Source organism: Malurus melanocephalus, unplaced genomic scaffold, assembly GCF_030028575.1.
Source record: "Malurus melanocephalus ecotype Western Australia unplaced genomic scaffold, MMel_1.1 scaffold_64, whole genome shotgun sequence".
Lineage (NCBI taxonomy): Eukaryota > Metazoa > Chordata > Aves > Passeriformes > Maluridae > Malurus > Malurus melanocephalus.
The window spans coordinates 1,119,557-1,142,788 of record NW_026623296.1 but is presented as its reverse complement, the minus strand read 5'-3'; the positions used below and the strand labels follow the sequence as shown (position 1 = coordinate 1,142,788).

At 41.5% G+C, this 23,232-nt stretch overlaps 1 protein-coding gene across 6 annotated transcripts; it reads left to right on the top strand.

The window, feature by feature from the left end:
- The first annotated feature begins 41 nt into the window (after positions 1-41).
- On the top strand, positions 42-20,212 carry EOGT (EGF domain specific O-linked N-acetylglucosamine transferase). 6 transcript variants are annotated; one of them, XM_057366360.1, is made up of 17 exons: positions 42-1,476; positions 3,878-3,924; positions 4,768-4,997; positions 5,357-5,457; positions 6,010-6,118; positions 6,205-6,299; positions 7,355-7,459; positions 8,527-8,633; positions 9,197-9,300; positions 11,270-11,362; positions 12,069-12,140; positions 12,619-12,705; positions 13,789-13,857; positions 14,682-14,743; positions 15,623-15,742; positions 16,695-16,797; positions 17,181-20,212. In XM_057366360.1, exons 3-17 carry the CDS (start codon positions 4,788-4,790, stop codon positions 17,325-17,327), a joined length of 1,584 nt encoding a protein of 527 aa, XP_057222343.1. In that variant the 5' UTR covers positions 42-1,476; positions 3,878-3,924; positions 4,768-4,787; the 3' UTR covers positions 17,328-20,212. The 6 variants fall into 6 exon arrangements, with proteins under 6 accessions (XP_057222343.1, XP_057222341.1, XP_057222344.1 ...); XM_057366358.1 differs by having other exon boundaries at positions 4,773-4,997; positions 17,181-20,211; XM_057366361.1 differs by lacking the exon at positions 42-1,476 and adding an exon at positions 2,648-3,354.
- Positions 20,213-23,232: the final 3,020 nt, after the last annotated feature.

Sequence of the window (23,232 nt, the reverse complement as noted above, 5' to 3'; positions counted from 1 at the left end):
TAGCAAGGGTTAGACTTCTTGTGAAATTGAACTGTGGCTTAATAATAGTTTTCGAGYAAGTCTCCAGTGGCTGCAGAGGATTTCTCATGCCATTCCTTAAGCAAGGTATTGGTCAAACAGCACTCACATGACTTGGAGTTGAGCTGCATTTTTGGTAATGTCAGAGGAAATGTTTGAATTGGACCCTTGGGAATGCTGAGAATCGCGGGAAGAAGTTTTCGTCTTCCTCCCTGCATTCCAGAGAGCAAATATTTTGCTGCATCTCAGAACCTACTCGTGTGAAATACTGGGCAGTTGAAATTCTTTGCTTATCACACCAGTGCCTCTATTAGGAGAGGTTTTTTTTTTTTTTTTTCTCCCAGACTAGTGCACATTGTAATTTGGGAACACTTTTGCTGCTTGGGTATTTGGTGACCTTACAGACAAAGGATGTGAAGGATGAGAARCTGCTTCTGGGAGAAATGCCTCTTGGTAATATGATTTTGCTATGGGTATTAAGGATTTATTCCTCACTGGGAGAACAGTTAGTTACTGATGTYACATAGGCAAGGTAATGTTCATGGAAAATCCTAGTCTAATTTGAGATTCAGGAGGTTACTCTGAGAACTTCATTAAAACCATAGAACAAGAACACTAAAATTTGTTGTAACTCCCCATCTGTCACAGAAGTTTTTAACTGCTTTAATAAAAATACTTTTTTCCTTTTTTTCATTGGGAGGTGGGAGGGAATTACTCTCTTCTTGTCTTCATTTCAGTTTTGAAAGTCACGGTGGTACGATTTTTCTTCTAAAAACCTCAGAATTTAACACTTTGCCTTCATATTGAAGCATGCTTGGTTGCTCCAAGTTTCCGAAAAACCCCAAATTAATCAACCTTCAGCAAAAAACAGTCTATATTAAAACGCTTTTTTGAATTTTACTGATGTATTGTGTGTTAAAATTATGATGTGCAAGGGTTAGTTCAGCCTTTTCCTAAGAAAACAACTTTTTATGATGGTCAAAGATTAGAAATTCTGTTCAGGTTTTATCTTTTACAGTGAATCGATAAATTGCTGGTTTTCACCTTTTTTTTTTACTGTCTTGGTAGACAAATGCAGCAATAAAAAAWAATATCCTTTAAACTTTTATTGGGATCTCTTGCTGCCAGTGCTTTTAAAGGTTACATTTCCTATGTAATGTGTGCAGATGCTCCTGAAAGGCTGATGGGCAGTTCTGACTATGTCTTGGGCTATCTTGGGTTCTCAGGAAGAGCTTTGGTTAAACAGGAATTTTAACATGCAATCACCATTAACTGTTTTAGATGTAAAAACGTGAAAAATAGATTTTTAAATTTTACTAAAGTAGATGTAAATATTTGTATTGACTATTTTTGGACTCTATATTCCCTTTTAGTGCAACCTTTACTGTCACCTGAGAATCAGATGGCCTTCTTTGTCTTAATCATCAAAGCCTTAGAAAACAAAGTGGCTGTTGGAAGGTAACATAGACTTTAAAGTGTTCTGTTTGGTCATTTTGATATAATAGTATGTTTGTTTTGAAGAAACATTAATGTCTGCTTGGACACATTCAGTTCATTGCTCTTACTGAGATTGCATAGAGAAGTAATGTGCAAAATGAAAGGAATTAGGTTGGAATTCTAGTATTCACTTTTGTCTRAATCTGTTATTTTAGAACATTCCTTCTGAAAGCAACTAATTTAGCTCTCATTTTCACTTYATATGCAAGTATGAGGAAATATTATTTAAAGGTTACTCAGTGTAGTGTTCAGAGGGAGCTGAATTGCTGATGGAAAGGCTGCTGGAGATGTAGATGGGTTTGGATGAGGAATAGACTATTCTGGTGCTYACTTTCTTTAGGAACTCAAGAGCCCATGTTCAAAATTCCATGTGTCTGCACGAGAGAAAGGTTAGCTCTATTGATTTTCTTTCCTGCTACAAATTTGTTGTGCTTACATTTTACTAAGGGCTATGTTGATCCTTAATAGGAGGTGAAATGGTTATCACAGTGAAATTAAACCGCTCGGTTTCTAGTTGTAAAATGTGTATAAACTGTAAAAAGCACGGGTCAGGGTAAAATAAAATTTTCTGCTAGTCGTGTGCTCTGGTTCTCTTTGAGAAAAAACTTAAAAAATAGTTGTGTGGAGGGTGGGTGGGTGGGTTTGAACCTAGCGCTGTGAAAGGAAAATATTGCTSAAGTCCAAAGATACCAGATGTAGTTGGAATATAGTTGGAACATAGAGTTACAGATGCCAGTTAAAGTTGTGCGGTGCTGTGGGTATTTAGATACGAGGGGCTGGTTTATGTATAAATGCACCGCAGTGATGGGATTGTGGATAATGTGAAATTTAGACTAATTTCSTTTATTCACATAAGCGGTGTCCCTGCGGGGTCAGCACCTCTCCCAGCGCCCTCCATCCCGCGTTCTCCCGCAGGTTTCGTGTCTCGGGCTGAGCATTTGCTCCTTGTTTTCACCTGCGAACGAGGGGAGAAGAGCTCTGGTCTCTAGTAGACGGTTCAAAGCTCTTGAGTGTTGGCGCCTGTGCCTCCCCCGGCGCTCGTCACTGCGGGAATTGGGTCAAAGCGAAAGAGGGTGCGGGGTGCCAGTGCCGGCAGGAGCGGTGCCGTGTGTCTCTGCCCTGCTGAACCTCTGCCCTGCTCCTGCGGGTGTTGGTGACCGCGGGCCGGGCCGGCCCCAGCCCCGCTGCTGCCGGCCGGAGCTCGGGGGGACGCCTGGAACAATGGGGTGCCGGAGCCTGCGCTTCCTGCCGAGCGGCGGCAGGAAAAGGCCCTTTTCCTCCGCATCCTGCGCTCGCCGCTCCCGGGGCGGCAGCGTTTAATTTCCGGCAGCAGAAGGAAGACGCGGCCGATCCGCCGCTGTTCCCCCGCGGGCAGGTGCCCTTCCCTCAGGGCCTCACCTGAGCCGCGCTGCCCGAACCCGACCCGCGCCCGGCCTCTGCTCCGCTGCCCGGCGCGGCCGCTCCTCCTTCCTGCCTTCCTTCCCTGCCTTCCTTCCCTGCCTTCCTTCCCTGCCTTCCTTCCCTGCCTTCCTTCCCTGCCTTCCTTCCCTGCCTTCCTTCCCTGCCTCCTTCCCTCCCTCCTTCCTCCCTCCTTGCTCGCCTCCGTCCCTGCCTCCTCACCCGGCTCCCGCCGCCCCGGGCGGGGCGGTCCCGGCTGCTCCCGGCGGTGCCGCCCGCCCCTCCCTCACACCCTCTGGGGTTGTTCCCCGCGGAGCCCGGCGGGGCCGGGCCGAGCGCTGCCCCCGGACATGAGGATTGAGGCCGGCGGTGAGCGCGGAGCAGCAGCAGGAACGGCCGGTCCCGTGGGCCGCGGGGCTCGGCGGGGCCGGCGGGGCTGAGGTGCGGTGAGATCCGCGGTGAGATCCGCGGTGAGATCCGCGGTGAGATGCGGTGAGATCCGCGGTGTGATCCGCGGTGAGATCCGCGGTGAGATCCGCGGTGAGATGCGATGCTGTGCCGGGCCGGGGGAGCGCAGGGCGGGGCGGCGGCGCCGGGTCCAGCACGGGCATGACAAGCGTGGGTCGGGCACCAGGTCCGGCTCTGGGGTCAGTTCTGGCACTGAACACGGCCTGGCACCGGGTGTGCGGCGCCTTCCCAAAGTGACAGCGCCCAGCGTGGGTAAGGGCCGCGTGTTTTGGGGAAACCGCGGGGTTGGAGCTGTGATGGGAGAGCTKTGATCCTTGTGAGATACCCCCATGCCCCGGGGTGGGTGCCAGGGAAAGGGACCCGAGTGACAAGCCAGCAGCGTGTGCAGGCTGTGGAARCTGCTCTCATTGCTGGGAATGAGTCTCTAGAAGCAGGACAGTGTCCTGAGGAAATCTCCTTTTGCAGGATGTAACTCCACTTTCCTCTTCTGCTCTAGGTTGCTATACCTGGGAAATCTGAAGTAGTTCTCCTCAAACCAAACAGGTAAAACTACTTGTATGGCAGGAATTTTGCTAAAGGCTTTGGTTGAAAGCAGCCATGCAAATTTTAGCAATTTATAATGCCAAAAAAGGTGGAGTTTAGATACAGGTCATGCATTTTTTTTTCCTCAGGAAGTTTAATGGTTCAAAGCAGGGGTGTTAGATGAGAAGGTTGTATTACCAGGAAGGTATGCAGTCAGCTTTAGGGTATACAGATATGTGTGGGCCTGTGTGTKTRTATATGTATATAYATAAATACACTTTAATTATATATAAAAGTTACATATAGAATTATATTTATACTCAGTATAGTTTCTTTAACATGATGTTAGACACTAAAAACAGGCATCCTGTAACAGACTTATATGATCCTTTATTTGTGTCTGCATAGTTTTCCTTCAGCTAATGATTAGTTCAAAGTGGAGAATGTATTATTTTTACAGTTATTTTAAAACTAAAAMCCCTTCTTTTCTCACCCCTCCCCCTAGTTCTTCAACTTTTTTCCCCTTCTCACTGGATATTACATGCTCTATACTTAGTTTCCACACTGAACTCTCAGGATCCCTTGGGATTTAGCTAAAGTAAACACACCCATTTTAGTCTGACTGRGAGTTGGTAGTGCGTAATAACACTCAATGACTAATGATTCAAAGATAATCCYGAGGTTGTGCAGTCTGGCCTCTCAGTGAAAGTTTGGTCTTCACAGGAAAAAGAAACCACCCCAGAAATGCAACTACAAATTCTTTGAGTGCATGTCTGACTCTGACTGAATTTTGTCTTGTATGCTTGAAATGCTGCAGATACAATTATTTCCTTTTTTTTTTTCTTTTCTATTTTATTTATAAAGCACAGAACTCACAGGTTGCCATGTTTATGTTGCTCGTGTTTGGATTACTACTGCAAGAAATTCTGGCTAATTCCCAAGCTGAAAATCCTACTGAACTCCCAAGCATTCAGGAAGAGCCATTATATAGCTACAAAGCCATCAACTTGCCAGATGAGCACATCCCCTACTTTCTGCACAATAACCAGCASGTTGCTGACATCTGTAAACAGGATGCTCTTTGCCCATATAAAGTACGTTGCTTTTTCTGTTTGTTTGTTCAAATGCCATCTTGGGGTGGTTTGTTCTTGGGAGTTATAGCAGTAAACAGTGGTGATTAATTGGTCTCCTTGCCAATTAGTCAGGAAAAGGGTTTGTCTTAGAACRTGTTAAAGGCAAGAGTAGCATTGCTGTGCATGTGTGTCCTCTTTGGAGCCTCTCTTGTGCATGAAGAATCTGGGTGTTGTTTCTCAAACTCTGAAAACACACCAAACCAAAAAAAAGCCTTTAATGCAAGATTTATGAGCAAGAGGTCGTTTAARAGCTGACAACTAACTTAAGTCATTTCCCCATTTCCTGTTGCAAAACCTGATTCAGTCATTCTGTGTTGCAGAAACACTTGAAGAAGCTAAAATCCTGCTGGGGTTATGAGAAATCTTGCAGATCAGAGAACAGGTTCAGTTACCCGGTGTGTGATTATGTTGAAACTGGATGGTAAGTTTTAATTTTAAAACTCTGCTGTACATTATGGTAAAAAAAGAGTGTAGTACTCACTTTGATATAGCTGTGAAGTAAACATTATTGTGATATTTAGAATTTAAAGCATGATTCTTTGTGGACACCTGTGTGTGTCTATGATATATGTATTTATATATAATGAGCCTTTCAACACGATTTAAGAAATTTAACTTTTCAAGGAAGAAAATACTGTTAGAAATGCTTCCTGCCAGAATGTTTTCATTATTCTGTTTTAGCCTTGAATTCAGATTCTTAAAATAACTATATTTCCTTTCTTAGCTTTAAAAACAGAGGGAAAAATGTTAAAAAATATTTATACCCTTTTAGGGGAGAATAGCTTTAAATTGCCATTGATGTTTTCACTTGCATGCAGCTGATAAGTGCTTCCTGTTTTGTCATCTTAAATGCCARTAAAATAACTGGCTGGTTCTTCTGTTCCACTTTCAGTAGAAAAATGTTATCTGTTGAAGTTATTACTAGAATTGAGCAACAGACCTTGATTTGTTTCCTCTGTCCTTCACACATCAGGGCAAGTGACATCGAGACAGCCCAGCAAATATTCTGGAAACAAGCTGACTTTGGATATGTTCAAGAGAGGCTCAGTGAGATGAAAACCCACTGTAAGCCTGCAGCAACAGTAGGTATTTCTGACAGATGTGATAMTTTGCACTTGCTTTTAAACATAATCTTTGTTATTGATAAAATTTTGCTTGTTCTTAACAGGGRGATTCATCTCTGACCTGTTCCCAGTACCTTCAGCACTGCAGAGCAACAAACTTGTACATTGATTTACGAGCTGTAAAGAGAAACCACGACAGGTCTCTGATTTGCCTGTGTTACAGTAAAAATGGGGTGGCAGGGAAAAGGATTTGAGAATTTGTTTAACAAAGCTGGTTTGCTTGTTGCGGTGGGTTTTACTGCTGATCAGAGACTTGTTGCTGAAGAGGTTTGCACCTCTTCATTGCTGCTGACAGCAGCACAGGTTGTTTAAAAACCCAAGCTCTCAGCCTTATGGAATGCTGATGAGTGATTGAAATCCTGATGGAAGAGAGGAAGACGTTTCTGTGTCTCTAGTCATACTCTTCCTTGATCAGATGATGTGCAGAATACAATTGTTTTTGACTGAGGCACCAAGATCTTTCCTGTCCCTTTATACCAGATCCAGGAGCTGCATTTTTAGACACTRAGTGACTGAGCAGAGAGCTGAACCTGAACCCTCCACATCCCAAATTAAAATGCTCCATATTGGAGAACTGGATCGAAAACCATGCCGCTGGTGTTGGCATGGCCTTTTCTTTGAAGTCAATGTCTTGATCTGGTTCATGACTTACACTGATATTACCCTTCAGAATGGGATTTGTCACCTTCACAGYCTGTTTTGAAAGCTAATTTAGACAGAGCTTTTAGCTGGGAGTTTATTTTCAGGAAATTTGTTCTTGCACCTCACCATTCATATGCCATATAAAATCCTTGGGTGGTGAATAGGGTTGTGAAATCCGAGGTGAATTTCAGTGAGAAATTGTTAAAATCAAACCAAAACTCCAAGTAGTGATACTCCTGTAAGTAATCATGTAGCAAAATATAATTAAATTACTCATTTGGGTATGTGTAAATAATTTTTAATAACATTCTGGGTGGTTTAGTGCCATTTTCTAAGGTGATGTCTAAAACTTCAAGGACGCCACTGTCTTTATTTGGGAGTTGTGGGAAATTCTTGATTTATGTTGAGGAAAATACTCAGGTTTTGAAATATGTCTTAAGTGCCTTGCTGAACTGAGACTGARTAGTGCTGGCTTGAGTATGAAATAGAGACTGCAGGGCACTGGTAGCCCTGTAGCACAAAAGCTGATAGACTTTTTCTAATTTGCATTAGATTCAAAGAAGACTTTTTCCAGAAGGGAGAAATTGGCGGTCATTGCACCCTCGACGTTCAAGCATTTTTGGCTGAAGGTCAGCGCAAGAGCCCTCTGCAGTCTTGGTAAGGATCTCCTGTCAAGGCTGCTTCCAAGTTCACTTGCTAATTATTTTTGATTTTTGTCATTGGCATTAGCAGCTGCRTGTAGGGGATTTCATACTGAGGAAAGACTTGCTCCTTTTAAGGTCAAATTGAGAGCTCATATTAGAAACCTCCTGTAATTACATCTGTGCAGAGAGTCTGAACAGTTCTGTGTGTAACTGTGTTCCTGCCTCATCCTCATTTGCTGCAGAAGATGTGAAAATGTCTTGGAATTGGAARTTCTAACCTTCATGTGTTTTTTGGGCAAGGTGCTGGTGCTGTGCCTAACCTGGGTATGGAAGGGGTGATTGTTTTGTGGTGAGATGTGTTGAAGCTGGCACTTGTGTGTGAATTCACACACTCCTTGGTGATCAGGGTGTGTATTCGCATGTGAATACATGAATGTGAGGTAGGCTCAGTAGGAAGTGCAGAGCACCTCAGTTTGCATGTTTAGCACTTCAGAGCTKCACTGCCAGTTAATTGATGAAGGAACTGGAGCCATTAAGGTCCATATAATAATTCATTTTTATGCTTTCCTTGTGTTTTCTTTTTTTCCCCCCTCATTTTTCATTGATGGTTAATTTAAGTCAAGAATTGCTGCAGAGGAGGAAGACTTTTCTCCCTGTCTGCTAATGTCATCACAACTGCTCATCCTTGTTTAGATCCAGGAATAATAAATACTGCAACTACATTCATTATTCCAGCCAAAGCATGGAAATCTTGCCTAAGTGTCTTTGGCAATGCAGATCAAGTTGGATGGGCCCACAGATCCAGGCTCTGAGGCTCTTTGTTACATCTCTGCTGCCTTGATTTGGAGATCAAAGGTGCTGTTCCCTCCTGAGATCAAAGGCAGTGTTTAACCTCTAGAAGCCYTGAAGAACCTTCCATTATAATTTCAAATAATTTTAATTGTCAGACTCTATCAGTTTTCAGCAGTCCTGTTAACTGAAATGGACTGGATGGACAGTTACTAAACCTAAGACATATGAAGTACATTTGTTTAAATGTGTTGATGTCAAAGCATGTTCTGTCTGATTGAATCTTTCTAGGTTTGCAGAACTCCAGACATTTACTGCATTAGACTTCAGGCCTTTAGAAGATGGGAWGTGTGACATTGTTATTGAAAAGCCAACATACTTCATGAAATTAGATGCAGGTAATGGTTATCTTTATTTTTTTTTCAATGTACTGCAGTAAAAAAGCTCATATTCAACTTGCCTATGTACATTATGCCTTTATGATTGTTAAATTCACTTGTAATATATTTTTACTTTTAGAAAAATGATGTGCCTTTTTTCAGTCCTTTTTTTTTGTTGTAGTTCCAGTGACAAACTTGGAAACTGAAATGTGAAAATCTTATAATTTCCCACAGATGATTTTAAAAAAAATCAAAACAATTTCCTGTTGTTAGCYTTGCACAGTTGTCCTCTGGACTGTGGTTTGGCAGTGTTTGACTTTGTGCCAAAGGCTGTTCTGTACAGTCTCTGGCTGTGTTTCTGCATGATGGGTTTCATATCATGAAACACMAAGTATGAATGTCTTTGACTTGTAGTTTGTGCTCCGTGGCAGGATTCTGTGTGGGTTGGATGACAGGGRGGAGAAGTGGTGTTCCAGGAGGGGCAGCTAATGTAAAATGCAAGATGCAAATAAGGAAAAATGCATAAACCAGTAAAAGTGGAGTAACTTGCAGTGTTTTGCTAACAATTCTTTCTTTCTCAGGTGTTAATATGTACCATCACTTCTGTGATTTTGTCAATCTWTACATTACCCAGCATATCAATAATTCCTTCAGTACTGATGTCAACATAGTCATGTGGGACACTGTAAGTCTGCTGTGCTTTTAACATGTTTGTAATGGGTTRTATTTTTGCTTTATAGAGATTCTGAATGTTTTAGTAGCCAGTCCTTAGCTCTCTTGTGGGCATAGCCATGTGGAACTGATAAACTTTTGGATGCTTTTAATACAGGTGCRTGAGTAATGGTTAGGAAATGGATTTTCTATGGTAAATCATGTGCTGTTGAAATGCTCAGCTTTTGCTAGTACACTCTTTTGTGTGACCTCAAAAGTAATATGATTAGTATTTCTAATCTTCAGTATAGAACTGCAAATATCCCCTGCTTGCTATTCAATGAGAAACCTTTTTGGCTAGAAGAAACCCTTTTTTCTAAATCTATTGCATTTTAAAGCTAAAATCAGTGCCATCTGGCAGATAAGTGAGCTCTCTAGGTGTTGTTCAGGGACCTGCTCATCCAGCTCTGATGGCTTTCTGAAAAGATCAGGTGTCAGACACCATTGAAAACTACTTTGAAAAGCAACTCTTTGTCTTATATCGTGTTGCTGAATCAAATAACTCTTTCAAATGTACCATTCAAAGTAGTGCCACAGTGTTATCACTTTAAATGAGCATTACCTGCTCAGGCAGCTTGAGTTCATTGCTGTGTAAAACCAGGTGATGGCACCAGTCAACTTCTGATGAACTCTCTGTACTCATCAAAAGGTGGGCTTGAGCTTATTATTCATTCTCCTTTTATTTTTCCCCCCTTGATGTAATGAGATTTGGCCATAATTCCTAGCTACTTTTCTTATTAAAGAGTAATGCCCTTAGATGTAGGTTAAACAAAGCAGAAAATGAGCAGGAATTCCACTGGGTGTTGGTTTGCAGATCCTCTGTGAATGCAGGGAAGCAATGTTTATAAAGCACTTTTAAAAAGAGCAGAAAGGCTTAGAAAGTAGTGCTTTCATCAGTTCTCCACTTCTAATCTGGGACAGCAGGTCTTGTAATACACGGCCAGAAAGGAGTCTGGATTGTAAAATTCATTAAAACCCAATGGCAGAGGAAGAGGAAGGCCTCTTGAACTGAAGGAAATCTGGTGCCCTTTAGATTCTTTTACATTTCACTAGATATCTGTTCTCTTCTGCTATCATTTTTAGTCTTATTTCCAAATTTCTTTTTAGAGAATGTTCCCACATAACTTTCCAAGCAGGCTGAGCCAGCCCCAGAGCTGAAAGAAAGCTTTAGTGAGAATCTGCACCATGGCTACTAAGGGCACATTTAATTGCATTCAAAGAGCAAGAGGTGGTGACTCAGCCCTGGGATGTGTAGGAAATGTGACAGATCCAAGGCAGGAGCCCCTGCTGCTGGGATAATGGTGTGGGGAGTAGATGGCTCTTTAAAGAGTGTTGCTGCAAAGGGGAAAGATTTTTACTGCTCTATATAGAAACTTCTTAGCTGTTCTCTGTCAAATCAGATCAGTGTCTTCAGTTTGTGATAACATGTGCAATATGCAGGTGACAATCCCAWAACAGGCAAATGCAAAACAAGCTGCTTGTGACTTTTTGCCTCAAACTTCAGTGCTGCACCTGAATTCCCAAGTGACTTATTTTAGTTTCAGGAGCTGAGGTTCAGTCCTTCCACCATCCCTATGTTTGTGTTACTTCAAATTTATCTTTTGTTCTGTTGGCTCTGGGAAAAGTTGTGAGTAATTCTCACTCCTAACTCAGAAATCCTAATMTGCTACTGGTGAAATTGTCTAGTTTGCTGATTTATAGAAGATTTATTAAAAGTTAGCTACCTGACAGGTAATTTGAGTTATCTGCCAGTGCAAACACAGGGCTTGGTGCTGTGTAATGTCTGTGTTCTGTGGTMGGCTGCCTTGGGTCCAGTGGTGGTGTTGCACCTATTAACTCAATGTGTGTTAAAACTCACATAAAGAACTTGTAAATTATGAAGAGAGGTTCTAATATGCATTTATGTGATTGTTGTACCATGGTGTTTCTTGCTTTCCTCCTAGAGCTCATATGGCTATGGTGACCTGTTCAGTGAGACATGGAAGGCATTTACTGACTATGAAATAATTCACCTGAAAACCTTTGACTCTAAAAGGGTATGGAATTCTGTGTTTTGTTTTAATTCATAGTCACCAGGGAGAAAATATGACAACTTCTCAAGCTGCTTGTAGTTATGGGGTGTTCCAGAGAAAAGCAGTAATATGCTTTSCATGCATGTTTAATTTGTGTAATGTGAGTATTCTACCTCAGAAACAAGAGCTGTAACCTAATTCTGTGGTGTGTCTATCCTTTATATAGATGAACCTCACTTTTATATCCTGAGAAGTGGTATTTATGTATGGGTTTTACTTCTGCAGGACTCCAAACTGAAGTTAAGGGTTATCAAATGGTCTTTTTCAAGTTTTCTGATTCCTCTTGAAGTGTTTCTTTCCCCCTGTAACTATTGGTATTCCTGCTGCTTATCATGAAAAAAAAAATTATTCACGCTAAAAGACAGATTCATTCATTCAGAGCTCATTTTGTTCTCTTAAATGTCGTAAACTCACTGGTTTCCTTCTGTTTAGTTCATGTTAGCTCTATTTTGGGATGTTTTCATCACCTCTTCCCACACTTGCATCTGTGTCATTCCAAGTGAGAGCTCTTTTGGGATCAGGATTGTCTTTGTTCTACTCGATTGCACAGCCAAGGAAGTGAGGCTGTCCTTGGCAGGAGCAGTAATTGCTKGCTCATTAAGAGCAAGGCTGGCAATTAATGGGCCAGGGGAAGGCAGCAATGGGGTAATGCCCTGTGATCCCCTTCCAGGTGTGCTTTAAAGAAGCYGTGTTCTCTTTGCTGCCTCGGATGCGATACGGATTGTTCTATAACACTCCTCTGGTGAGTTCCTCTACCCATCCACTCTCAGGATGRAATCTGAGCTTAGGAATCCCTCCAATATCATGAAATGCCCCTCAGTGAACGCCCCAACTCCAAATGGAATGATCTTCCCTGAAGATTAGTATTTAAAAGTTACATCAGATGACTGCCTGCAGTCTCCTGTGTCAGAGCTCAGGAGGTGCACATTATTCCTCTTTACTGGGTGGGCACTGTGAGCTGGTATTTCTGCAGAGCACAAGAGCTTGAGCACAGTCAGACTTCCCTGAGGGTATYAGCTCACACACTCAGGCTCTAGCACTAGAGGGAGTTTTATTTCTTTCTAAATGGAAGTGCCACTCGTGTTGCAGTGAGTAATGACATGTGCAGCACAGTGCATGATACTGGGCTTTTGTTCCACAAGGATGGCAAAAACCTGCTCACAAAGCCCAGTTTTCTGTGCAAAATAACTTTGTTTTAACGATTGCTTTTTTGATTTCAGATCTCTGGCTGTCACGGTACGGGGCTGTTCCGAGCGTTTTCTCAGCACGTGTTGCACAGATTAAATATTACACAAGAAGGACCCAAGGTGTGATAACTGCATGATGCAGCTGTAATGKGGAGCTGGTGGCTCTTGCCAGAGCACAGCAGCAGCAAGCTGAACCCAGCAGGGAATGAGGGTGTATCTGTGTACTTGTTATCCTTCCCTGTGACATTTAGCGTTTGGTTTTTTTTTTTCTGTAAAGGCCTTCAGGAGACATTTGTGTATGTTTGTGGAAGTTGCCCTTGTGTCCTGTTTCTATAGGACAGACTTTAGGACATTCTCCTTCCAACCTTAGGGTCTCATCCCTGTATCCTTCTCTGTGCTTTTGTGTCCTTCCATGTTAAGTCAGACACATGTTCCATGGAGCAGCAGTGGGGATCCCACAGGGCWGTGCAGAGCTTGCCCTTTATCAATCCTCAATCCTCCACTGCTGAGCTTGGATCAGAGCTGGAAACAGTGGAATCTGGTCTTTCCATGCTTGCCCAGCACCATCTGTCTGCTCTGGGCTTCTCTGTTGTTCCCCCTGTAGGGTTTTGCACATTGCCTTGGTGGCCAGGGCAGTTCTGGGCCAGCTGAAGATTCTGCTGGAGAGCAGCCCACGTGTTATTGCTGAGGGGCACATTCAGAGCTCTGCACAGGCATTTAGTTATGCTTCTCCTGCTGACACTAATGGGAGTCATGCAGTTAAATCTCTTTATTTCACTTGGAATGCTCACCCCTGTGAGTCCAATTAATTAAAAGAGGTAAAAGGAGGAACTGTTGTAGAAGTAAAATATTTTTTTTTCCCAAGGAACTTGTGCACAAGCCATCCAGAAAGCTGCTTTCCTCCTTTCAAAAACTGCCATATAAKGTGTGATACAAAGGCTCTTTTGTACTGAATCAAATACATTTTTTCAGGAAATATTTTGTTCTTGCTTAATAATCAGACTTTCACAAAGGTTTTGATGCTTTGAATCTGTTGGAAAATACGATGTGAATTTTAAGGTGGCTACATCATCTGTTTATTACATGTGGGAGGAACATATTTAGTTACTCAAATAAGTGCCAGAAGTAAATATGGAAGAGTTTGGGATTGTTTTTTGTGAGGGCTGCCTCTCAGCTAATACACTGCTGCTTCTTTCTTTTTAGGATGGGAAAATTCGAGTCACCATCCTCGCACGCAGCACAGATTACCGGAAAATATTAAACCAGAATGAGGTGTGGTCCTTTTTATTTAAAAAAATGATTTATTAGAAGTTAAGTTTTCCTCATTGAATTGACTCTTTTTTTTCAGGTACAGCCAAGACATCTATTTTCTGACAAATCTTGGACAAATATGACCAATGTTTATATTAATTTRTTCTAAAATGTCTTCTAGGCAGTCTCCATTTCTGTACCCCAGACACTGAACCTTGATGCCCTTTCTAAATATCTAATGGAAGATTACAAATGTAATACTTAAAGTATTTCCTTTGAGCAAACAGACACTGCAGAGCTTCTGATAAAATTAAATTATTTCACTTTCAGATTATTCCTTTTATTTGAAGCATCTCCAGTGTTGAAGTCCAGAAAAACCCTTTGTGATGCTTGCAGATTGAAATGCACAAGCCCTTGCATCAGAGTTTGTGCACTCAAAACGTAATGATTTTTCATATTGATTTATGCTTTTGAATCATCCAACTTAGTGGGCCTGTGTTATAGTTTCTTTCATAGTAAAATGATAGTATTTAATATTTTCATGCCTGTTTTCATTCTCTGTTAGTGCCTGACAAAAATGAATTGGGATTATCATCCCCACCTTATGTAGTGAGAAACCGAGGCTTGTGTGATGCAATAGCTCAGTGACAGAGCAGACAGAGCAAGGGATTTGTGCTTTATCTGCTGGGTTCTCCTCAGTTCATGCCTCCACTGCTGTGTGCAGTTTGTGTTCTGGTGGAATGGCAAAGGGAGAAGTTGGTTTTATCTTTACCAGGTCAGGAGTGCAAGGCAGCAATTAACTGAAGGAGGGCACCAATTCATTGCTTTTTTATTGTTCTCCCCAGCTTGTGAATGCCTTGAAAACAGTGTCAACACTGGAGGTCAAAGTGGTGGACTACAAATACAAGTGAGTTGGTGGAGGAAGCTGCTGTGAGCTTGTGCTGCCTATGCCTGGTGGAAGCTGTTTGCAGGCAGTGCTGTGCCTGTCCCAGGTCTAATGTGGGCACAATTCAAGGAAAAGTTTTACTGAGGGAGTGATGGGCGAGCTGTGGGTCAACAGGTCAACATTTCTCTTGTATGACCTTAATGTCTTATTTTATGTGACCCTTGSCTTGGGAATGAATAATAACTCTGATTATTTGCTGCTCTCGTGGTCCCTGAAGACACCACCTGAGGTCAGTTTGTGTGCCAGGTGTAGCAGGCACTGTGCCAGGAAGAAATGGATTGGAGGAAAAGTTCCCAAACTGTGCATGCCTGTCCGAAATGGCAGCAGCTCCATCTGGAGCTGTCATGAATCATGCAGGAACAGTGAGAAGCTGAAGCAGCACTGAGAGATCCATGTTCTGACCAAAGAGAAACAGTGGGAGGAAGTTTATTTGTGTATTTTACACTGCCCTGRATGCAGTTCAGAAACAGGTCTTTTATGTGGGGTTTTTAGGTATTTTCTTCGTAGTTTTTGGGTTTTTTTTTTTTTAAGGTGATGCATTTTTTTAAAGGCAAGTAAAAAGAAAAACCCTTAAACTTACAAAAACTTTATTCTGATGAGAAATATTTTTGACAAAAAATTATTGTGAAGTTTTGAAACCTGCCTGCTTTTCTTTTAGTTCCATGCTGAAATGGAATCATTTCAGCTGCTGGCTGCAGCATTTGTGATTCTTAGCACTGATCCTTGAAAAATCAGTTCTCTCTTTYAGTATTCCCTTCAGCTAATTTTGTRCTTTCCCCATGTTCTGCTGTGGTGGATAGAGCTGCCACATCATCACCAGTTTTGTTGTGTTGTCTGCAGGGAACTTGAATTTTCGGAGCAATTGAGAATTACCCACAACTCTGATATATTCATTGGGATGCATGGAGCTGGCCTGACCCATCTGCTCTTCCTCCCAGACTGGGCTGTTGTGTTTGAGCTGTAAGTCTGTTTGTCTTTCCTTCCCCCTCTATTTCACACACAACTGCTCCTGTCTGATCCTGTGTGTTAATGAAGCCTCTCCCTTGCTGGTATTTGACCACGAATGTTTGTCTTRCAGCCTTGTTTAGAGTTCATTTTTGGCAGCCTCTTCTCCTGGGGATCAAAACAGAGAAAGCTTTCATTATAAAATACAATGTAATTATATCACACAGGCTTAGCTTTGATTTCTTAATCTACCATGGTATAAATATAATGGGAAAATGGCAAACAATGAGAAAACCTTGCTGCTCAGGTGCTGCCTGGCGAGTCTGAGATCTRATGATGTTTTAGTGATCCAGGTGAATTGATTATGTGCATGTCCAGAGTKCCAGTAGTYCCCTGGAGGTTTTTATAGTCTCTTTTTTGTGCTCAGGACATGAGCACCAGCTTGCTGGCCAAGGCCAGCCCTGTGTTGTTGTGTTTTGCCTAAATTTCTCTTGTAGCTTCCTTTTAAACATATTTTGTCAACAGTATGGGTGTTAGCAGACACTGCAGTCCTATAGAACTAAGCAGAAATCCAGAATGCTTCTTAGAAGAGCCCTGAATTCTCCATCCTGGGAAATTCTGCCGTGGGAAGGCTGCAAAACTAATGTTTTGCAGCATTGTCTTGGCTTGAGAATGTTTTGTCCAGTCTCCAAATAAGTTCAGAAACCCAGGGGTTGTTTTTCACATGTCCAAGAGCCACTGCAGCTGGACAGGGACATGTCTGACACGCACATGTGCCTCAAACTGCCTCCAAGGCCACATCTGGAGAGCAGAAGGCTGCTCTTGTTGTTTCAGTGGAGCAGAAYTTTTCCATGGTTTTGGTGCCTTAGAACTGGACAGCAGTTTGAATTTGAATTTCTTCCTGTTTCACCCTGGTAAACTTCAGCACCATCTCTGCAGGTAAATGTGTTTTTCTGCCTGTCCCTAGATACAACTGTGAGGATGAACGTTGTTACCTGGATTTGGCAAGGCTGAGAGGCATTCATTACATCACTTGGAGGAAAAGGAATAAAGTGTTCCCTCAAGATCAGGTAATGATGGCCATACTGGAAGGGTGAAGTGCTATCACTGAAGGACTTCACAGTTATCTTCCCTTACCTACCTRTGTTCTGGTATTTGAAATATGATTTTCATTCTTTAGACCAAATTAACTTCCTTGTTSTGATTAAGAAATCATTTGATATTAAAGGCTGAGGGAAGAAGAGAAATGAAATGAATTGGCCATTAACCATTCATAGCATGGCTGTTATGCAGTTACTTTGGTAATTCTTTTGCTTCAGAGCAGATCAGTGGATCAGAAATAATAAATTAAAATGCCAGATCCTCGATTTTTTTTCTTGCTTGTTTGAATGGAAGATGTATTGATTTTTTTTTTTCCTGTCTGAAAGTCCTTATCGTTTTTTTTTTTTCCTAGGGACACCACCCAACACTGGGAGAACATCCAAAATTTACAAATTACTCCTTTGATGTGGAAGAATTTATGTATTTGGTGCTTCTGGCTGCAAATCATGTTTCACAGCATTCAAAGTGGCCGTTTAGGGTAAAACATGATGAATTCTAAATTAGACTTCTGACTGAAATACTGTTTTTTAATTAATCACACAATGGCCTGAGTTGGAAGGGATTTTAAAGACCATCTCATCCCACCCCCTGCCATGGCAGGGACACCTTCCACTGTCCCAGGTTGCTCTGAGCACTGTCCAGCCTGGCCTTGGACACTTCCAGGGATCCAGGGGCAGCTACATCTTCTCTGTTGTGCCCTGTTTGAGGCCCTCACCACCCTCACAGTAAAGAATTTTTTCCTAATACCCAACCTGAACCTACTCCCTGTCAGTTGGAACCCATTCCCCCTTGTCCTCTCACTACCTGCCCATAAATAAACAAATTTCCCCCATGAGGGAAATAACCCATTATTAATTTGTCAGACCACTTCTTAGCACCATACCTTGTCTTTATAATCCCTTTCTAATCTCAGAGGTTTTGATATGTAAAAACTATTTTTCAGACCTCTTTATGGATTTTTTGCACTGYATTTTTGCATTCCAAATTCTGAAATAGTCATCTTTATATAARGATATGTCCACCCATTTCATGTAAGGTTTTCTGGGGTAAATCCAGGGTCAGCAGACACTGCAAGTTTCTACTTTAAATTTAGGAACTTTTTCATGTTAGAGAGCACCGTCTGTGATTTTGAATTTAAATATGAACTTTGACTCTTCTCCCTATAGCTACAAATTCTCCAATAAAACAGGTCTGCACAGTAGGTTCAGTCAGTCTTCTGTCTCAGAGCAGGTAAATATTTTGCTAAGTGAATACTTAAAATGTCAGGTAATCTGGGCGTTTTCCTACTTTTTCACATAAACCAGCACTATGCATTGGAAAACTTGAGCAAACTGGAATAAAACTTGAGTTTTTTGAGGATTCTAAAGGGAATGGGCTTCTAGTTTTTTTAAATGACAAATGATGAGGTATGTAGGGTGTGTTTCAGCTGCAGCTAAAAGTAATTCATGAGGAACCTTGTTCTTGGAGTCACTAAAAGTCTTAACTGTTCATATTCTTGTTTCCTCAAAATGTTGAAGAGTTAATCCAGAAAACYTGTTAAATGAAATCTTTCCAAAGCCAGTAGCACAGTTCACTGTTTTCAGTGAATATTAAGCCAAAGCTGAGTTCTTTTTGAAATTCCCCCTGGAGCTGGGATGTTCTAGTGGGGAAAATATAGGTTGTAGTTCTGTTGTCTTAAGTGGGGCCAGAAGGATGTGTAGAATCAAGATCATTGAGATAAAAACCAGGAGTTCAGTGTTAAATTATGGATTTTTGGGGAATGTATCCCCATGCTGCACTTACAATTCAGCCATACAGTCCCAGTGGCTCGGAGCAGGCACACATTTGTATGGAAAAGCAGGAGAGTTCTGGTAAATACAAACATTTCACCAGTCTAATTGTGGGTGGTATTGACTTGCCTTCCTCTGCAATTTCACAGAGTGTAGGTGCATTTACTGACCTGTCTGTACTGGTAGGGATGAGTTACTGTAAGCACAGTCTTCATATAGATCTCTCATGACCTTAATCAGTGTGTAGGGGTAGCTGGCTAGAGTTGAGACCTTCATATATTTTGTGTGTGTGGTGCAATTCTTCCTGGAGAGTGTTGTTTTACTGAGGGAGAAAACCCTTTCACTTTAAAGAACCATAGAAGCAAAATTGCACTTCTTCATAGGAGGGAAAAAAAAAGCCCTTGAGCAATGCCATTTCCTGTATTTGTATGTGTGTGTGTTGGGGTTTTTACTTTGTGGGATTTTTAAAATAAAAAAATGTTTAAAACTAAAGTCAGTAAAATGCCTGAGTTTGAATGAAACCAAGTCAAAGTAAAGAAGACATTTAATTATGAACTGTGCACATAATTTTTTTAATAAAAAGCTTTTTAATTAAAAAAAAGTGTAAAATCATTGGTCATAGTTTGCCAGATTTTAGAGGCAAATGTTTTAAATAGTATTAATTGCATGGAGTCACGTGTCTCTGCTTTCTCCTGCCCTGACAGCCTGATGTCTTCAAGTCCAAAGTGATGTTCAGGTCTATTTATTTGGGAATCATTCAGAGGTAATGCTGCCATCCTGCACTGCTGGCCTYAGTGCTGGGCATTTGAAGATTGTTTTTTGAGAATCTTTGTATGTATTTAACTTCCTGTGGTGCAGGTGACGCTGCTGAAGGCAGTGAGTGAGTGCTTGAGTCTGCACAGAAACAGCTAATGAGGAGCTGCTCTTTCAAGTGATCACTAAAACAAATGGTTGAACATATGTGTGGGGGAGAGGCTGCAGGGACTTAATCCAAGGGCAAAATAACCTGCCAACATTCACCAGTTTCAGCAAATTTGAGTGCAGTGTCAACAGTTGATGGCMAACATGTTATTCAGCCTTTATGGCTTAATATTGCTGCGATGAAAATGCTGTTTGTGTTGATTGACTTTACAAACAGTCACGAAATTTCCTTGGCAGCAGAAGGAAGTTTGGTTGGGTTTTTGGGTTTTGCCAATAAATCCTGGAGGAGTTTGGACAACAGCAAAGGTCAGGCTTGTGACTTAAAGAGTATCTGGGCCATCCTGGTCTGTCTGGAAGCTGGAATTTGAGGGCATCTATAAGACTTTTGGGCCACTTGTTCTTAAGGCCGGATATAGTTTTGGGTTATRTTTTCCTAACAGACCATGGGAATCTTGATCCTTTCTATGTCTTATTTTTAAATTTTTTTTTATTGAGCTCTGCAGTTTGCCCTTTATCAAGTTTAAAGTCTGTGTTTAAGTGGCACGTTGGATCACTGTGATGAATTCAGTTTTGGGATTTCATGTGATGTTGCCAATCCTGAATGCTTTTGGGATTGCCTGTGTTTAATGTACAACGTAAACCGAGAGCTGGATTTGGAATAAAAAATAATTTATGGATGCATGTGGTTTCTTTCCTTTTTACTTCAGAAGTCATCAAGATGTAATTTCAGGGTTTTTTTTGGGAAGTTGGGTAAGTGTGAAAAATGGTTTGTGATAGGGAGGTGGCAAAAAAGCATTATTAATCTTAAGAGTACAATTATAAATATTAAGGCAATACATTTTTAAAAGCCATTAAGTAATAATAGACTTGTTTAATTTTTGCTGTTAATCTTACCAGTATCATTAATGAGATAACTCAGGGTTTAGCATATCTCTTAATCTGGGATTTTTTTAAGGAGAAAAATTGAAGAAAACGTTCTYCTTGAGAGCATTTTATGTGCTCAGAAGGGTAAAATGTTTGATTTCAACATTGAATAATTGTTTCAATTTGCAGTGTTTGCCTTAAGTTGAGCTCTTACTTCCACTCCTCTGAGTTTCTCATGGATTGGGCTTTTTGCCTGAAATAAATGAACTGCTAAGTTTCAGATGGGTAAAACAGGGAGACAGTCATTCTCAAGCCTGGAGCTCAGAAGACCTCTGGGAATATGGTTATAAATCAAGTGAAATGTGTGGAAACGCTGTTGGCACAGAGCCAAAAATGAGGGGAGTGAAAATGTGTCATAAACTACAAGGAGGTACTGGAGGGGGAAAGAAAAAGTCCTGAATTCCCTTGAGTCTGAGCCAGGAGAGGGGAGCAGCATTCCTGACCAGGGGGAGCTTGTGGGGAGAAGGGACAGGGCTGAAAACCTGGGAGTTGTGCTGGAGTGATGAAGGAGAGGACAGGGGATGCTGAAAGGAGGTGTTGCCACTGTTGGGTAGAGCTGACAGCACATTCACAGGTGTGACTTTTTATTGGCTGCTGTCCTCTCTTGGAACTGGAATATTCTTATAACTATATGATATAGATAAAATACAAAAACAACCTTTATGTGTAAATAAAATAGAATAAACAAGATATATAACATTAAGCATTTGTTATTACCATTATCTTTCAGATAGTGAATAAAACTCACAATAGCAACTACCTCCTAATTTAATTTATGTTTTCTTGGTTTTCCTTCCTTCTCTGATCATTCCATGGCAAATCAAAAAGGAGGAGAAGTAGAAAAAAAATAGAAAATTGCACTATTACTGAAAATAAATTTGTTTTGRATATGCATAATTCTACAGAGGTATTGTTCTTTTGACTTGGAGTTTTTTAAAATCAGATCTTGTTTTGGCCTTTAGAAAACTATTTATTAATGTAGTACACAAAGTGCATAAGCTTTTGAGTAGTGGSTGAGAAATCAATTGTCTGGAGCTCAGCTCCCCATCACCTGGGAACAAAACAGTGTCAGGAATGTTAATTCTGGTTGCCAGGTCTTTGAGGGTTGTGTTTCTTGAAAACTGAACAAAAGATGACATTCAATCAGGATTTTAAAAGAGAAAGTTGAGAATGCATCAGTTACATTCAAGTTTGAGCTGAAAAGAAAGTCACTGCCGAATACAAATACTCTCAGTAAAGACAACACACAGAAAAGGATGAAATCTTCCAAATCAGTGATCACTGGTGGAGCCTGGAGCAAAGGAGGCTCAGGGGGACCTTGTGGCTCTGCTCCAGGGAACAGGGACAGGAGGAGAGGAAATGGCATCAAGTTGTGCCAGTGAAGGATTAGATTGGATATGAGGAAAAATGTTTTCACCAAAAGGTTGTCAAGTGTTGGAAGAGCATCCGAGGGAAGTGACAGTGACCATCCTTGGCRGTGTTTAACAGAGATGGAGATGTGGCACTTGGGGACGTGGTTTGGTGCTGGCCTTGAAAGTGCTGCATTAATGGTTGGACTCGATGTAAAAGCTCTTTTCTAGCCTAAAGATCCCATGATTCCACGCTGATTATCCCAGRTCAGAACCTGGAATCTGCTGTCTCTGCTCACTCTCTCCCTGGCAGTGCTGTGTTTGTGTTTCCACGAGTCTCAGTAGTGCTTTCCAAGGATCCCACTGTCACCAGTGCTGTGCTGGGAGGGGACAGCCTCAGCTCAGGAGCCTCCTGCTGCTCCCGAGTTTCTGCAGGCTGGAAATGCCTCTTCCCTTGGAGGAACACCCTGTTCAGGTAARGCAGGAGAGCATTCACCGCCGATTGTAGCAGTAGGTGTCACTAGAGCCCTTTCCAACGCTGACRGGAATCTCAGATGCACAATCTGCTCACCGACAAAGCAACTGCTCCTGCAGTCGTGATTTTGTTTTTCCCCKTTCCTGTTTGTGGAAGCAAAAAATTAATCCATGGAGATTTTAGCTTTTAGACCAGGATGATTCAGATGTTATAATACTGCTATATTTTTCTTCAGTTTTTCTTCAAGAAACTTACTTGGTGTTGGAAAATAACTTTCAGTTAATCTTTTGCAACAAAATGCTGCTTCATGTTTTGTTCTAAAACTACTTCGTGCCAAACTGTCACCTTTTAGTAGTTAATGCAATTCCTTTTTTCAAAGGAATTTGAAATTGAGACTTTCCTTGCAAAGTCTCAATTTTCACTTATGCAACACATCACCCACCCAAGCAATATATCCTGCACCTTCCACTATGTAATTTCTTCTCCAGTGTAGTTCACTGAGAAGGGTGGTGTGTGTGCACATGTATCTGGTGTAATGGAAAAATGGACCACTGACTCCTGAAATACAGTAAGAAATATTGGGAAATGGTGGACTTGTTATTCAGTTTATTTTTAAAAAGTAACTACCATGAAGTCAGTTGTTTTTAAAGGAAAATATTTGAGCTTTGCAGATTGCTGCCTTTCCAAACTTATCCTCCAGTTGCTCACTGAAGATGGGATTGGTTGACTTTTCTTCACAGATTTGGGAAGCTTGGAGCTGACTCAGGGCTCTGGGTGCCCAAGGAGGGCTGTGGTGTCCAGTGTTATCCAGTGGATAGAGCCAGAGGAGGTGATTTCTCTGCCTGACATCTGATCCTCAGCTTTCAGCAGCTGAGCAAAACAAAAATAAGCTGTAAATGTTAATACAGGGTAGGAATTATTTGAATTGTACCAGGCAAGAAGGGTGGAAAGCGGGTGAGGTATGTA